A 15,580-nucleotide genomic window follows, 5' to 3' on the forward strand; every position below is an offset into this window, starting at 1 on the left:
AGATCGAGCAAGTACTCATAATTTTAAAGCATTTCCTATATCATTTTAAATAATTAAAATGATCTTCTAATTATTTTGCACCATGTATTACGTATTATTATAGATATAGAAAAAGATCGAGAGACACCGATATCTAATTATTTATGAAATAATTTATAATGTAATTGGAAAAATTATATAAAACGATACGTAAAGTATTTTCACTCGTTAGAGTGATTTCTGGAAGTGGAAAAGAAATAATAAAATTTACATTCGTGATTAAAAATTTCGGTTAATGTTTTACATTATGACTGAACGCTTATTGCAATGATATTTTTCGTACGGGATACACTATACACACATGAAATCGAAATATCTTGACCTCGAAGAGATCGTATCGTTCAATAATATCTTTTACATTTGACGCTTTTCATAAAAAAACAATTCTCTCTTATGGAACATCATGTATAACATTTATTGTACGATAATATTGTTCAATTATATCTCGAAATTTTAGCTTCGAATCTTCGCTTAATTATACTCTGCAGTTAAATATTATGCATTATTTAAATATAGAGAATGAATAAACTTTTGTTCACATTTATTTGTTGAAAGTTGCATCCACTGAAATCTTTAGATCTACGAAGGTTTGCGGACTTTTATAATATTCATTTCTGACCATCAATTCCGCAACGCTTTAGCAGAGTGATACATACACGATTTTACAATCTCTTAAGTTCGTTGTATCGACTCTGATTTTATGGGAATTATTTGTTTACTGATGCTGTTGGCATTCGCGTTTGTTACAATTCTGTTAAATTCTCAATATTTATCTTTCATTTTCAAATTAATCGTGTACGACATTTCATTAAATTAATATTTTAATAGAAATAATATTGCACAAAAATTCATATTATAAATATTTATATTTTAATAAAGGTAATAATAAATAAAAATTAGTCATTGGATTTGTTGTTTTTATAGTTGAAAAATAAAAATTAAATAAATATAGGTAAAAAGTGTTTTCAAAAAGAATTTACAACATTTTATGTAGCTTATTCTACATATATGTTATATTAATTATTATTTTTTAATATTACACTAATTATTACATATCATTGTAAGATAAGAGAATTAAAAATTTAAAAAAATTCAAAAATACCTGTTGCAAAACTTAATTTAAGATATTTAAAAATATATAACAGACAATTCTCAGATTAATGTGTTTCATTTATCAATCAATCACAATGTTTCCATAAAATCAGAAACGATTTCACGAATTACGGTTTTCTTAAATACGACCAATAATAGGATCATGGTGTTTCAGCTTACGTACGAATATAATATAGGAAATAAAAAAAATGTAGAATAAAAAAGATTTATTTTCAAAGCTGCTATTAACATTATAACGAATTATTCGCGCAGATAAACATCTCCGTTCATACGTAGAACGACAGCTATTGTTCCCACACAAAACCTGATTATTATCTCAGATTATCAGGGAAACAATTAATCAGTGAAGGTCCTATATCCATGCAAGGTAATGATTTAGAACATGCATCAAATTTCGTATAAATTATGTATAACGATTGCAAGAAAATAATGAATTAAAACTTAACACTTATGTATTAACACTTATGATTTTCTGATTTAATCACGTTTGAAAAATAGAGCTTATTGGTGGTCTGAAATCTGAATCTCATTCGTGGAATTATTATTCAAATAGAAGCAGATGAAATGGAAAAGTTGATAATACGAATTCTAAAATGAATTGCAATAGTCGATCGAAAAACATGGTGAATATCGACGCAGAGAATCTCCAATTTTATCATACACAGTTGATGAGAAACGAATTCTTTTCCTATAACATCATGTAATTTTGACGTTATTACCCGTACTACTTTACTTAAAAAATTTTATTCCATTGATCATTCAATTATTTGTTTGTAACGATTGTTACTTAAAAAATTTCAAATGGTATATTTTGTATTTGTTATGTAAACTTGCAAAGATAAGTTAATTCGTTATATAATTTAACTTTAAACGTGATTATTCAGTTTATGCCAAATGTCAAAACTTATGCATCTTATGCGATTATTATTAAATAATTATTAATTAATTCCTTATTATCAAATAACGAGGAACACAAAGATAGATGTTTCTTTTGGTGAATAATGAAAGAATCTAATTAAAATAAATGGAATGTACATGGCAAAATGACTTGACAGGAAAGTTGACAGTAAAAGAGAGAAAATTCCGTGACGGTTTACTCATCTTGCATACTGAACAAACACTTTCTAATTACGAGATAATTTGTCATCCCTGGTTAATGGGTTAGTAATTCCTAGAGACTTTAATAACTTCTTTTAGACCAGAATGGCAATGGAACAACGCAATGCAATTTCTACATAGCAAACGACAATAAATATCAAATGAAGTGCAGTATAAATATGTTAGAAGTCTCTATAAATTGTGAAAATTGGTAATAAATATTTTGTATTTATCGGAAATTACGAATTATCGAAAATATAGTAGGCAAAAATTAAAAAGAAAAGGTATTGTCCAAGGATCAATGATCTTATAGGATCATTTTGTTTTTAATCATGTTCGAGTTGTAATTAATTAATTAATTTATGCGTAAATGTCCTAATACTTAAGAACAGAGATGTACGTTTAATGGATATAGGTATTGGATAAAGGATAACAAAAATGGCGAAGGTGAATTTCAGAGATTGAAGCAGTTGAAGGAAAGTACTGGTGATCTCATCGTAGCTCGTTAAAGTAAATGAAACGAGATTGTCAGTCATTTATTAGGTCGCGTTAATCTCTGAACAAACCCTTAAACGAAGAAGCGTTAATTAAACGAGCGAGATCCGCGTTTGTGCTTCCATACTACTTGACGAACAGGTCCTTCAGGGAAGAACAGATAGAAGGTTCACAGGATTCGTTTTGCTCTTGGTCTTTGGTACCTGAGAACCAATTTGCCACTTTGCCTGATCTCGGTTTGTTCGGAGATACTGACGCTTTTCCGCTTGATCCTGATGCTTCTGCATCGTTTCCTCTTTGTGCTGTTAAAATCTTCTCGATGGCGCTGCCTAATACCTATGAACAGAGCCGTTCTTTTGAAAATTTGCAAGATCGTGTTAATTTTGTTCTACGAAATGATTCTGGATAAGAAACTGAGACTTGTTATTAAATGGAAATATGAAAGATTGTACTTTTGGTAATAATACAACGAGTAACTTTAATGATCGTCAAATTTTTAATCTCGATAATAATCCAATTTTTAATCTTGGCAAAGACAAAATTTATATCGTAGATATCAGAATGTGTAATATTAGTGATAATAAAATTTGTAACTATAGAAATAATAAAAGTCCTAATTTTGACAGTAATATAATTTCTAATGTTTCTGATAATGTTTTTAATAATGACAATAACAATATTTGTAATTTTAGTACTAGTCAATTTGTAATCTTGGTAAAAACAAAATTTGTATTTTGGTAGTATTTAATAAAATTTGTAATTTTGCTAATATCATATGTTTATACTTATATAAATTATAAATTTAGTGCTTTATAATGTTAGTAATTGTAATTTTCAAACATAAGTATCACCTGCAATTGAAAAACATAGTTATCAGTTTTTCTTTGCATTTCAATTTGCATTTAAATAGCTATAGAAAAATCCAGTTTATATCAAAAAGAATGGTACACATAAAATTATATTATTACTGTTTCGATATTCGTGCCAATTAAAAAAGAAAAATATTCTACAAATATATATTTTTGAAGGCATATTGGTACCTTTATGAAAGAAATAATAAGCCTTTGATCCAGTTTATATAATAACAAATTTCGTTTTATCTCGTGTAATAGCGAGCAATCTCTAAATGTTTATGTAACGTTACACTTTAACTTCGTTGAACCAACTTCGCAGAATATGGCTAAATGAATTTGTATTTCAGTTCTAACGCACACTGTTGGGATGCAAGTTTGAATGCACAAGCTAAATTAATCAAATCTAAACGATATTACATTTTGTAAATGCCATGTTATCTTATCATACGCGGCATATATGAAACCTGAATTAGCATAAATACCGATATAAATTAACATAAATTAACAAAATTGGAAATTTTTGCATTATTTCTTAAATATCTCAAAATTTGATAATTTCATACCAAATAACGTGATTTTATTTTTTTATTTATTATAATAGGTCAAATGCATAACAATTAAAAATTAGCTATTAGGAAATGATACTAATCTATTCGACAAATCGGTCGATTCTGCCAACGTTAAATACTTTGAATTTAAGAAGCTTCTTATATAATAATTATTATAATAATTTTCGTATACTTACAATTCAGATTCTTTTCAGAAATAAAAAATTCTAATACAAAGTTTGGATAATTCGAGTGTTCAAAAACTTAAATATTAAAGTCTTTTTACGATTCAATTAGATAATCAGAACGCTACCATAAGCATATTAATTTCTTTAATCCATAATATTCATTACGTGCTTCCTGTAGAGTTTCCTGAATAGGAATCCGTCATCGAAATTACTCTATCACTCTCAGTTTTCAAAAACTGTGAGTTTTTTTGAAAGGACATGATTTTTGGATAAAATTAATTATTACGTAAAAAGTTAGAACGTTAGGAGGTTTGTTCTTGTTTTACAAGTTAGATAAGGATATCCGGAGTTTATCAATCTTCATAATTATAATTATTCGAGCTTCTGAATAATTATAGTTGGTCATCGAAATTTAAAAATAAACCACGGAGAGACTTTCTCCACACTACTCGTGCATTCTTATAAAATGTTCTTCATTTGATATGAATTTGCAAAGATCGAAGATCGAAGATCAAAGAGAATTATCGAAATAGATATCGATTCAATTAAATCGAGGAAATATTCGTCCGTAACGCGAATACGAATTTTATCGCCGCAAGCTATTTCCCGCTTCTCCAGCCTCGACAGTGCCGTAACTAAACGTAATTTGAGTACCAAGTATAATGTATAAAAAAATACAATTCATTATAACTTTACAGACAAACGACATAAGTATATGTATCTTTCTTGTATTTACAACGATGTTATTTATTCATTTTCATACTGTCCAAATTCTAAGCAATCAATAATATATTAATTAATAATAAAGACATTATTAGTGAAGATAAACTATTGAAAATAATAGTAAATATTGTTTACGTATAATTATTGAATGTTCATTTATGTTATTTTAAAACTATCAAAGTATTAAAAAAAGATGTCTAAAATGTGCAGCAAAATATAATACAATTACAAATTCTGTTGCAAAATAAACTCAATATACCCCCAATACAATTCGTTGATACGGTACTAATTCCGTCGATAAGTTAGAGAAGGATAAAATTACGCGCGAAACTCGATCAGCGCTATATATGATTTTCGACCAGATGAACAGAAAAGTAATAGGAACATAGAATGTGCAAGGAGGTCGTCTACATCTGGTCACGTGATAGAAAAGGACAGAAAGCGGATAGAAAAGGATAGAATGGTTTCGTCGTGGAAAATCGACAAATTACTCAATTCCTGGGATTAATTTATGAACTTTTATAATTGCATCGTAAAACTGGAACTATTGGCAACATTCCTATGTAAAATTCGATAACAAATTGTTGCTAATTAGCCTGCTATTAATAATTATTTGAAGGCGTTCATGATTTCGTAACATTGACCGGGATGATAATCTTTCGAGAAAATATTAAATAATGAATAAATCTAGAAATAAAATGTGAACTAAAGGTATATGGGAAGATACCCAAGGATATTCTCTTTATTATGTATTCAACCAATTCATAAATTAATTGATAAAGATATATGGGAAGATACCCAAGGATATTCTCTTTATTATGTATTCAACCAATTCATAAATTAATTGCATAAAAGATAGCAAGTAGTGAAAAACCAATGGCGTCTTCGATAACAATTCAAACACTCGGTAGAATAATAATTAATAATTAATTAAATAGGAACAAATTTATATCAAAAGTTATATTGGAAAGTTCGCAAAGGCTGCGCCTTTACGATGAAATTATAAAAGTTCATAAATTAATCGCAGAAATTGAGTAACTTGTTAATTTTGTAATACGGAATAAAAATTCAAACGACTCAAAGGTTCAAGGTTACAGTCCAAACTCATAGACGGCGCTGATCGAAGACGCTTGAATTTGAATGGGTTACTAACTTTGGTTATATGCTCCAGATACATGTTATTATTGGACGGTAATTGTTTAATGGGTATTTTTGACTGTAAATGACGAATTAATCTATAACTGGAAAGAATGAATGAGATTGTGACAGCGATGAAAACAAAAGGAGACCTCGGGTGAGTAATGTAAGGTGGAATGTGTGTGGGTTGTGCATGTTTTAAGTAAAAAAATAAATCAACAGGTTATGAACTGCCAACCGAATGTAGGCCACGTGTTTGAGTGCGGAAAACAAAATTCGAGAAAGAAATTGAAAGTATCAATGGATGAAAGGATCAAGATGGATATCATATTTGAAAATTTACAGTGGTCTTCACGCTGTAGTCTTAAGGTTTGTATTGACATATAATGAAAGAACTAAGAAATGTAGGAAACTGCGAACAAGATTGGTTAACAATGTGTAATTACAAAATATGATAGTTTCAATCATCGGGAAGGTATTATTACTTGATACCCTGTATGTCAAGTTATGAGACATGGACAAAATTAAGCAATATCTATGAGAAGGATACAAAACAGCAAAACATGATATAGTAACCCACACTGCGTGGCTGACAGGTAAGTTTTCAAATTACATTCATTAGGACGTAAAATAGAATAAACAATGTTTATAACTAAAATCTTATGTACACTGCCAGATCGTGTATATGCAACTGTGTGGGAGTTAACTCAGAAAGCAGAAAGAAGAAAGGATAGTAGATAATCTCACAACTCAGGTGATTGTCAAGAAAGCAAGATCATCAAAATGATCTATAGCTTGTAAAGCTCAAGAGAAGGGGTATTTCAAATGTAACTACAGTATACATATTGCAAGTACATGTTGGAAAAACAAAAAAGGTAACAAAGAAATTAAATATTTTAGTTGCGATTAGAATTAGGATAAAAATCAGAAAAATTTCCAGGATTAGGAAGAAAAGACGAGGCTTAAGAAGTGTACTCTTCATGTAGGACATGTAAGAAATCTAATCATTTGGAAAAAGACTGTTATTTTAAAAACATGAAGGAAAGCGAAGGCGTTCAAGAAGAAAAGAAGACAGTGTGCTTCTTGACAGAGAGAAATGGAACAAAACAATGGATTTTGGACAACCAGTCATATGGTGAACAAACTAGAATATTTTAAGAAATAAGAGGCAATTGGAACAGAAATTGGAATTGAGGTAGATAGCTGTATATTTTAAAATGTTCTGTATGTTTCAAACTTGAGACAGAATTTAATGTCAATACATCTGATAACTCAAAATATGGTAAAATAATTCTAAAGGTGATAAAATAATGTTCTAGAAACATAATGTAATAGTTTACAAGAAGAAAAAAAAATATTAGTAGGGAAGATATGTATTAATGGACTTTATGTTGTGGACGAATCAAAAAGAAAAATGCAGGCTAGAGCATTACTAGTAGAGAGGAACAAGAAGCTGGTAATGGTACAGAAAATTGGGTCATCTAAATACAGAAAACATGAAAAAGTTGTCCAGGAAAACATTGGGAATAAAAGTAACAAAAGGAATACGAAAGGCAAGAATTGGAGAATGCAGGATACTTTTTCTATGCAGGGCAATTAAAGACACAATTTTGAGAGCCAAGAACAAGGGCAAAAAAGCAACTAGAAATTGAACATTCTGATATATGTGTGGGCCTATAGAACCGAAGACATAGGACAGAAATAGGTATGCGATGACAGTCTTAGATTTTACTAATTTTGTAGTGATATATTTTATGGAATCATATAGTGAAACATTACAGAGGTTGTTTAATTGTGTTGCAGCAGTAGAAGCAGAGTGGAATAATATATAGATTTAGATGCGTAAACGGAAACAGGAGTTTACCAGACGAGAATTCAAGAATTGGTGCAGACAGAAAGTAATTATGCTGGATTATCCGACTCTGTACACGTCTCAACTAAATAGAAAGACTTAATCGAACATTATTGAATAAAACAGGAGAATTCCTGTTCGACTGAAATGGAAAAGAAATTGTGGATGGAGGCTGCATACTTTGCAACTTATCTACAGAATAAAAGTTCTGCAACAGTAGTGAATACAACATATAGAAAGTGAGTAGGAGGAAGATCTCACATATGAATTACACGTTTTTTGAGAAATTAATATTCTTCGAAATCTGAGAGTGATAGAGCAATTTCGTTTGCAGATTTGTTTCAAGGAAACTAAATTCTGCAAGAATTACCCAGTGAATATTACTAATTAAGATTTGTATTGACAATGTAATTGAATAAATGATACAGCATAATATTTGCACTACTGAAGAATATGGTTCAGTTTAACACTAGAATTACTAAAAAGGTCAAAAGCATAAAATAAATAAGCATGTAAGCATAAAATAAATAAGCATACATAAGCAAATAAGAATTACTTTCCTATCTGAATGAAATGTAAACTAACTATTGTCAGAAGCAAAGATATATTTACAATAATAAAATAAATAAGTATGTATAATTACCTTTCTATCTGAATGAAATGTAAACCATTATCAGAAGCAAATATACATTTACAATAATAAAATAAATAAGTATGTATAATTACCTTCCTATCTGAATGAAATGTAAACTAATTATTTTCAGAAGCATATATATATTTACAATAATTTAAGCATTTATAAATTTTTCTTTAATTAATTAATTATTAATAATTATGGCACAAAGGACATGAATTTATACCGAAGATGCTATTGGTTTTCCATTAATTACTAACTTCTATGCAATTAATTCATGAATTACATGCACACATTGCAGAAACAATATAAAAGTGCCATTTGATTCTTCGTAACAATAGTTTTTAACATATAAGTGTTTGAAACAACATTTAAAATTACAAAAAGCAAAATTTTTAACAAATTTTACGAATTTACATAACTTATATATACACATTATAAATCACAGAATATTTTCACATGTTTTTAATAGTGCATTCACAGTATTTTTTAAAAATATGTTCAATAAAAATGGTCATACTGCTCATGTATCAAATTTTGTAACTAACATATATATATTATATATTACTATACAATATATTTTTATAATAAATTTAATAACTAATTTCATTAATTTATAAGCTTTCTGTGGTGGAAAATAAGTACTTTGTAATTTATTATTTTCATAACAGAAACATATTTGTATTTGCATCATTGTTATTAATAAATATAAGACATCGTTTGATATTCTACATCGATACTTTAGCATATGGCTAGCTCAAACACAAAGCATCTTCCCGCGAAAACAAGCATAGCTTATCCAACCGCAGCCCATTTCTAGTCGACCCGAATTCAACATGCCGGTACCACGTGGTATAATATTAACGCGTCTTAAAATGAAACTTTCAGTGTCTGAACAAAACGTTTCGTGAAGTAGTATAATCATTGATTAATGTTTTAATTAGTGCAACTAGGGAAATAAATATTCAATAACAATAATACGCAGTATCAGTTATTATTTCGGAACATTTAACATCTTTTGTAACATCTTCGTGTATTTACGAAAGGACCACAACAGAAGTTTAAGAAATCGAGAGAACTTTACCAAGAACAGGATAACTAACAGTGAAAATTTGTTCGGTAATAATATACCATATGTGGAAAAAAGTGAAGTTACATACTGTAAATCGACTAACGAAGCATGTGCGAAATCATATAATACAACAGAATAGTCACGTATAGATTATAGATTCCAGAATTCGATCGTCTACTGAAATATTGATTAGCATTGAACGCAGCAGGCAGCTTTTTAATACTTTTTCCAATTTTTCTACGATTTCGACGAATATGTGAAATGTGAAATAAATAGATGAAAATGCAAGTGTGTATCAAATCGTGCTGTGTCGTTAAGTCTTATCGTTTAGATATTCGCAATTTCGATCTTGCATTGGCATATTTTGTTATCACTCGTCAGAATAGGTTAATCTCTGATCAGTAGGGAAATTTTTTTTCCGATTTGGATGTTTCATATTCGACGTAAACAACGTATAACGACGGAAGTGCGAATGCGTGTAAAATTGTTAAATTTTTTCGCTTAGTTATTTGAAATTTCTGCTCTGCATTAAAATATTATGATATCACTCTATAGAATAGGCTGTTCCCTAATCAATTCGTGAATTTTTTGGGGATTTCCGCTGTTTTTTTTTTTTTTTCGAAATATAGTGCCAGAAGCAGAAGGGCGTGGCAGGTCGTCCTGCGCCGTTATCTCTCATGGCTTAGCTCATCGAAATTTCGATTTTAGATTAGGATTTTTCTATATCACTCTATAGATCCATCCTTTCTCTAATAGAATCAGTAGTTTTCTATCGATTCTCACCGGTTTTTTTCGAAATACAGTGCCGGAAGTGAAAGTATGTGACAGGCCGTGCTGCGTCGTTATCTCTCGTAGCTTAGTTCTTCGAAATTTCGATTTTTGATTTGGATTTTTCTTTATTACTCGATAGATTCTTCCCTTCTTTAATAGAATCAGTATTTTTTTTCGATTCTCACAGTTTTTTTTCGAAATACGGTGCCGGAAGTGGAAGCGTGTGACAGATCGGACTGCATCGTTATCTCTCGTGGCTTAGCTTTCTGAAACTTCATTTTCTGATTGTGATTTTTCATTATCACTCGATAGAACAGGCTCTTCTTTAATGGGATCAGTGGTTTTTTTTTGGAAATACAGTGCCGAAAGTGGAAGCGTGTGACAGATCGTGATGCGGCGTTACCTCTCGTGGTTTAGATTCTCGAAACTTCGATTTTTGATTAAGTCTCTTCGGAATCACTCGATAGAACAGATCGTTCGCTAATTAATTGGCCGATTTTTTTCCGGAAATGAGAAAAAGATTGCAGAAAAACGTCAGAAGCTTTGTTGTGTCCATGGAGGTGTGTCTGCATAATGCAAAACAATGTAAGTCTTTGTTTTAACATAACCTTCAGTTGTACATACATAAGTAGTTGTAAGTAAATAAGTAACATATAACCATTCTTTTTCTATCTTTTAGTAGCAGTAGCAGAGCCTGGTTGTACAAAGACAATATTCTGTTGAAATATACGGTCCCGTGCAGTAGGGCAAGAATATAGTAGGAATTATTTTTTACGGGGAGCTAAGATTGATGCAATAATATAAATAAGTAAGTTATAATGTCTTTTGGCTCTACGTCAACTAGCTATATGTCATGCAGAACAAATATATTTAATGGTGAAATAAGGATTGAGAGAGGAAGATGGGTTCGACAGATACAGAGATATAGAGAATACAGTGAGATTGAAAGGTATGTTGTGTTACTGATCTGAATAAATGTTGATATCAATGGTCAAGGTCAAAGATCAGCACTAATCTGTTTAATTTCAGAAAGATGCAGTTGAAGTATGTAATGAAAATGAAGAAGTTCAAGTGAAAGCATTGAGAAGAGGAAATGCATATTACGTGGATCAGAAAACATAAACGAGGAAGCATATGGGTCAACAAAGAAAGGTGTATAGTCTGGGGAACTCTGTCATGCCAATATAAGGCTCATTGAAGAGATGGAAAACGAATAATTGGTAATAGTTATGAAAAGTAAAAATAAATTTAGTATAGAGTTTAAATGTTACAATAAGGCAAAAATTTGAAAAAATATCTACAGAAACTTGGAAACTATAAAAACAGCAGTATCCAAACGGAAATAAGACATGATTTGTTTCTAGCCAAGATACCGCAGTGCAATGAAGTTGCTGAGAGGAAGAACAAATACACCATAGAGATGACAAGGGTGCCTATCATGGATCCAGATTTCAGACTTTAGGTGAGTATAGTAAGAAGGAACGTGTGTGGGTTGTGCATGTCTGAGCAAAATAATAGATCAACAGGTTATGTACTGCCAACAGAATGTAGGCCACGTACTTGAATGCGGAAAACAAAATTCGAAAAGACAATTGGAAGTATCAATGGATGAAAGGATCAAGGTGGATATCATATTTAGAAATTTAGAGTGATCTTCAGGCTGCAATCTCAAGGTTTATATGAACGTACAATAAAAGAAATAAGAAATATAGAAAAGTACAAACAGGATTGGTTAACAAACAATGTGTAGGTAGAAAATCTGATAGTTTCAACCAGAGGAGAGGAATTTCTGAATCGACTTTACGTCAAATCATGAAATATGGGAAACATTCAGCAATATCTATGAGAAGGATAAGAACAGCAAAGATATTCCGTTACAGAGGAATTTTTTACTCATAAATATAAATTTGAACGTGATATTATAATCCACATTGCGTGTCAGACCGGTAAGTTTTCAAATTACATACGTTAGGGTGTAAGATAGAAAAAACAATGCTTATAACTGAAATCTTATATATGTTTCTAGAACGTGTAATTGTAAATGCCTGGGAGTTAATGCAGAAAGAAGAAAAGGGAATAGATAATTTCAAAACTGAACTGATTGCAGAGGAAGCAAGGGCAAAAGCAGGTCTGTATCCTTCAAATCTCAAGAGGAGAGATGTTTCAAGTACAATTCCATTAGACATCGTGCATATGCATGTTGGAAAAACAACAAAGGTAACAAAGAAATTAAATATTACAGCTGTGGCAGATTAGAATAAAAATCAATAAAATTTCTAGGATTAAGAAGAAAAGACGAGGTTTAAGACATATACTCTCCACGTGGGACATGTAAGAAGTCCAATTATTTGGAAAAAATCGTTCTGATATATGTGTGGGCCGATGGAACTGGAAACATGGAACAGAAATAGGTATGTGATGATAGTCTTAGATTTTACTAATTTTGTGAGGATTCATCTTATGCAATCATATACTGATGCATGACAAAAATTGTATAAGTATGTTACAGCAGTAGGAGCAAAGTGGAATAACATACAGATTTAGATGCGTAAACGGAAACAGGAGTTTACCAGACGAGAATTCAAGAATTGGTGCAGACAGAAAGTAATTATGCTGGATTATCCGACTCTGTACACGTCTCAACTAAATAGAAAGACTTAATCGAACATTATTGAATAAAACAGGAGAATTCCTGTTCGACTGAAATGGAAAAGAAATTGTGGATGGAGGCTGCATACTTTGCAACTTATCTATGGAATAAAAGTTCTGCAACAGCAATGAATACAACGGCATATAGAAAGTGAGTAGGAGAAAGATCTCACATGTGAATTACACGTTTTTTGAGAAACTAATATTCTTCGACATCTGAGAGTAATAGAGCAATTTTGTTTGCAGATTCGTTTCAAGGAAAGTAAACTGTGCAAGAATTACGCAATGAATATTACAGATTAAGATTTGTATTGACAATATAATTGAATAAATGATACAGCATAATCTTTGTACTAAGAGTTTTGTTCATTTCAATACTGGAATTACTAAATTGGTCTCATGCATAAGATATTGCAAATTTATAGTTGTTCTATCAAAAGTTACTATTGATTTCATACAGATAGGAAGGTAATTATATATATTTATTTCTTTTATGCATTTGACCCCTTTCGTAATTCTGGATAAATTAATTCCTTTTTAATTAATTAATTTGTAATGAATGTTGCACAGAGGATTCGCGATTATTATCTTTCATACAATCAATTTAAAAATTGTCTGCACACATTATAAAAAGGATATCTTTGGGCAACTTCTCATACATTTTTGTTCGTATAGTACTTGTAGTTTTGTCCATTATTTATTATTTTTCCGAAAAATCGAAACGTTCGTTGTTACGAAATCCCGTACGCTTTCAAATAATTATTAATAAGAAAGTAATTAGCATCAAATTATTCTCGAAAATGGCATTATAATGTCGCCTATAGCTTCAGCTTTGCAATGCAATTCTAAAAATTTATGAATTAATTACTGAAACGTAGGATTTGTTAATTTTCCACTGCCGAATTAATTTATTAGGATAATAACCGATTCAAATTTAAGCGCCGTCGATCAGCGCCATCTATGATTTTGGACCCGAAGCTCAGAAAAGTAATAGGAATAAAATGGCTTCGTTGTGAATAATCGACAAATTACTCAATTTCTGCGTTTAATTTATGAACTTTTATAATTTTATCGTAAAGGCGCAACGTTAGCGAACTTTCTAATATAACTTTTGATATAAATTTCTTCTTATTTAATTAATTATTAGTGAATATTCTACGGTGTGTTTGAATTGTTGTCGAAGACGCCATTGGTTTTTCTTCAATTACTATTTTCTGTGTAATCAATTTATGAACTTCATGCACGCTTTATATAAACGATATCCTGGGGCATATTCACATATCACTTTTGTTCATATTTTGTTTCTAGTTTCGTTTAGTATTAAATATTTTCATGGAAGTTCGTGACGGTCGTCGTTAGGATATCATGGCCGCCATCAAACAATAATTAATAACCAGGTAATTAGGCACAAATTATTAAAGAAAAGTGATTAAGAATTTTGCCTATAGTTCTAGCTTCACGATAAAATTATAAAAGTTCATAAATTAATCGTAGAAATTGCGTCATTTGCGATTTTTCTCTGCCCGATCCATTCTATCCTTTTCTAACAGCTCCTTGTCCTTGTCTATCACGTGATCATGTGTAGACGACCTCCTTGCACATTCTATGTTCCTATTACTCTTCCGGTCATCTGGTCCAAAATCATAGATGGCGCTGATCGAAGGCGCTTGAAATTGACCCGATTACTAACTTTGGTTATGTGCATCTGATCATACTATTATTCAATTATAATTGGATAATGGATATTTTCGATTGTAAATAGCGAATGAATTTATACCTGGAGAAAATGACAAAGGATTGCGGGAGTAATGGAAACAAATGAGATCTGGGGTGAGTAATGTAAAAAGGAATGTGTGAGAATTGTGCATGTTTGAGCAAAAGAATAAATCAACTGGTTATGTACTGCCAATAGAATGTAGGCCACGTGTTTGAGTTCGGAAAACAAAATTCGAGAAGGAAATTTTAAGTATCAATAGTTGAAAAGATGGATATCATATTTAGAAATTCAGAGTGGTTTTCATGCTGTAGTCTCAAGGTTTGTATGAACATATAATGAAAGAACCAAGAAATATAGAAAAGTACAAACAGGATTGGTTAACAAACAACGTGTTGGTACAAAATCTAATACTTTCAACCATAGGGATTTATTATTACTTGATCTACCAACCTGTATGTCAAGTCATCATATATGGGTAAAATTAAGCATTATCTATGAGAAGAATACAGAGCGGCAAAGATATTCTGTTACAGAAGAATTTTTCATGCATAAATCTAAATTTGAACATGATACAGTAACGCACATTATGTGGTTGACAGGTAAGTTTTCAAATTACTTGCATTAGGACGTAAGATAGAATGAACAATACTTATTACTAAAATCTTAACTACATTGCTACACAGGTACCGT

The 15,580-nt window shown here is 30.6% G+C and overlaps 1 protein-coding gene across 2 annotated transcripts in view; it reads right to left on the minus strand.

Moving 5' to 3' along the window:
• Positions 1-2,696: 2,696 nt before the first annotated feature.
• Positions 2,697-15,580, minus strand: part of LOC108552459 (uncharacterized) — a 91,335-nt gene continuing 78,451 nt past the window's right edge. Inside the window, exon 7 of one of the 2 annotated variants that reach the window (XM_017907020.1) lies at positions 2,697-3,081. In XM_017907020.1, the coding sequence (XP_017762509.1) occupies positions 2,872-3,081 (210 nt within the window). In that variant the 3' untranslated portion in view covers positions 2,697-2,871. The remainder of the gene's footprint in view (positions 3,082-15,580) is intronic. The other variant, XM_017907021.1, reaches the window with a different exon arrangement.

This window comes from Eufriesea mexicana, unplaced genomic scaffold (assembly GCF_001483705.2).
Source record: "Eufriesea mexicana isolate 0111107269 unplaced genomic scaffold, ASM148370v2 scaffold6825, whole genome shotgun sequence".
Classification (NCBI taxonomy): Eukaryota; Metazoa; Arthropoda; class Insecta; order Hymenoptera; family Apidae; genus Eufriesea; species Eufriesea mexicana.